A 3207-nucleotide genomic window follows, 5' to 3' on the forward strand; every position below is an offset into this window, starting at 1 on the left:
CAGGGTTGTTTATATTATGCAAGAGTTTAAAATGCAATCCATTTATAAATTCATAAGTCGGTTCTCAAAATAAAATTCTAATTATTAATTAACTGTAACTGTGAATTTTAACTGTACATGAACAAGGTCTTTATTGTTTAAATGTAACTGTTTCGCAAAAGGAACACGAACACAGACATCTAAGATTCCCTATTTACGATTACAAAAACGTATTGGTTTTATTTTGACATTCATGATCAACATTTGAGTTGACGCATCGCGTATGTGACTAATGTTTTTAATGCTTAAAAAGTGGGGTTTCTTTAAAAGTAGGCTGTTTTGTAAATCGTTACAACTTGGCATTATTTACGAATACACCATTCAAGCCAATAACCTTAAACGTAACCCGTAATATGTATTTTTGAGGTAGAATTACACCAATGAAAAAATATTGAAAAAATAAAATCTATTTTACATAGACAAAAAGAGCGACAAAACCAGACCATTAATGTTTAAAGTTCGTGTCATATTTCACGCCGTGTGGTTTGGACTTTAGTGGGGGTTATATGAAACATTGATTACATAAAGATCTATTTTGACAATCTATTTATTACAGGATACATGCCACAAACATGCACTGGAGGTACATATTTTAACAACAGATATCACACGTACTATACAGAACCTTATACACGGAAATATTTCGCATAGGCTAAATCTACACGTTCCGTCGAAGAAGAATGGACAGTCTTCACTGAAAAACAGTATATGTGCTTTTCGTCTAAAGTCATGTTTTCCATTAATCTCAGTGTTGTCCCGTACGTCATTATCTTTTGTCTCCAACGAAAACAAATACACAACGATTTTGTGTTTCTGCCACGTTTCATACGTTAAGACCACTCCATACCCTGTGGAATACAAGCTATATACAAAACATCATTTTATGCCACTTGAATACAATCAAGTAAAAAAAGCAATTCCGACGTAACAACAATCACAGTATCTGAACGTGAAAAAGAAATGAAACCATGTCCCTGGTTCCTCAGCATCACGTTAGAATATTTTCAAACAGACACGAAGACGCAGGGGTTGAGTCGGGTAGTTCACGTCTGTGTTCATGAAAAAGTGAGATTGGAAGTGAGTTCCCGGATTCGGTTTTCTCTGCTCATCTTCTTAAGCTTCATTCTGCGGTTTTGGAACCAAATCTTCACTTGTCTGTCAGTGAGGTTGACGCTCTTACTGATCTCTAGACGGCGCTCTCGAGTCAGGTACATGTTGAATAAAAACTCCTTTTCTAATTCCAAGGTCTGGTGTTTTGTATAGGGACATCTCTTTTTTCTTCCACTCTTTGCAGTTAACCAGTTGCTCGTCGGTGTGTCTGGTTTGCACTCTGGAAAACAAACAGATGCAGACAGGGGAATTACTCAGCACGAATGTCCCGCTGTTTGCCGCTTCTTTATTACTCACCTACAGCAGACACAAATACAACTCCTCAGATCTCAGTGAATACGCTCATACAGGCAGAATATGACACTCTCATTTATTATAATCCTGTAGACCATTATAACGTGCACGAAAGCTCTCTGATCGTGGCTGATGTGTTTTACGTTATGTTCGCTGTGCACAACAAGGATTTTTAAAGGCATTGCATGTTCTAAAACAAAAGTGGATTTATATATAATCACGCGAACACAAATGGCTAACCTACTGTGTCTTATTCCAGGTTAAGTTCCAATGACAATATGCTCATATACTTATTCTCACACCAGCAAGATGACCAAAATTTAAAGACGGATGAAAACAGTGTTTTCTTATAGTAACAAAATATTAGAATGTGTATCTCTGGAAATCAGTTAAAAATAAAATGGATGTCGTTGTGTTGTAAAGAATTTGTTGTCCAAGTACATTTCGCTGACTCGCACACCGTCCAAATAAAAGAGGCTTAAAAGCAACCGGTAACAAAAGGTGGCTATTCTATGTTAACGCACGGCGTCGTTTCCTGTAAAGTCTTTTACTGCAACCTGAGTAAGCCTCTCATTAAACATTACGACTTTCGGGTTGTTTGTGTTTTATATTGGGTTTTATGAGGCTGGAGCGTTCGTATTACACCGCGACGCGATTAATCCTTTTATTGTACCCACCTTTCGCTTCCTTGTGTGGCAATTCCGGGCTGGAGGCAGACGCCTCAGTAGAGCAATTCTTCTCCTCCTGAGAACTTGCCTTTGGCTCCGTACTCTGCACGGCGGTTGGAGTCCTCGTCTCCCGATCCTGCTGTATCTCGGGGACTTTCTTTTCCACTTCGACAAAGGGCGTAGAATGCGGTTTGGGAGTCAGTCGGTTTAGCTGCATCAACGTATTGGGACTAGTCGTCTCGTGGCTATATTCCTGACTTTTCGCCGTAGTGTAAGTTTGGCTCAGTCTGAAATAACCGGGGACCGGAATCTCTGGACCTTCAGCGGTACACGGGTCGGAGATGAGATTTGAGTACGCGGGCATCTCGGACGAGTTGACCTTTGCTCTCTTGTCGGAGTACATACAGCAGTTGCTCTCTTCTTTTATGTTTTGTGAAAACGTGCAAGTGGGCATCTGGTTAGATGGTTGTTCTATTCGGCAGGATCTACTCGGATCTACCCAGTTATCAATCTGAGGTATGTACGAGTGGACGTTCATGCCCATATTTTGGTGGTTTACTTCCCCCCGTTTGCCAAGAGACGGCAGGAGTCCACACGTTTGCATTCCATAACTCCCCAATTCTGCACTGGATGCCACATACATGTTGCTGCTGGAATAGAAACTATCTGTTCTGCACGCACCAATCAAAGAATCTACCAAAAACGTGTTAGCAGCAGGAGAGTTGTTGGGAAAGGACATTTTGGAGAGGTTTTAAAGAAGACAGAGGTGTCCTTTGTAGGCTGACATATCTAGCAAAACAATCCCCGTGTAACCCAGAGGGTCTCTCTGCAACCACATGACAATCTCACCAATGAAATTTGAAAATGGTCTTGAGACGCAGGCTGTTCCCCGTCACGTGTGCGCACTGGCACATGATTTGAAGTTTCAGACGTGGTCAACAGCGACACCTAGAACACGGACTTGAAATTGGTTCCGAGACGGACAAAGGGCTAAGGGCATTTCAAAATCTCTCTCTGCTTGACATACAATTAAAAAAAATCCAAAGATTTGGGAAGCATAGATGCAGTTGTACTGACTAATAGGACAACAACAGTA

The 3207-nt window shown here is 40.7% G+C and overlaps 1 protein-coding gene across 1 annotated transcript; it reads right to left on the reverse strand.

Moving 5' to 3' along the window:
• Nucleotides 1–369: 369 nt before the first annotated feature.
• On the reverse strand, nt 370–2932 carry hoxd10a (homeobox D10a). The gene is made up of 2 exons (XM_027018028.3): nt 2121–2932; nt 370–1369 (listed from the first exon to the last, which is right to left on the reverse strand). The coding sequence occupies exons 1-2, from the start codon at nt 2848–2850 to the stop codon at nt 1095–1097; spliced, it is 1005 nt and encodes a 334-aa protein (XP_026873829.2). The 5' UTR covers nt 2851–2932; the 3' UTR covers nt 370–1094.
• Nucleotides 2933–3207: the final 275 nt, after the last annotated feature.

This window comes from Electrophorus electricus, chromosome 4 (genome assembly GCF_041902795.1).
Source record: "Electrophorus electricus isolate QZ-2024a chromosome 4, ASM4190279v1, whole genome shotgun sequence".
NCBI lineage: Eukaryota > Metazoa > Chordata > Actinopteri > Gymnotiformes > Gymnotidae > Electrophorus > Electrophorus electricus.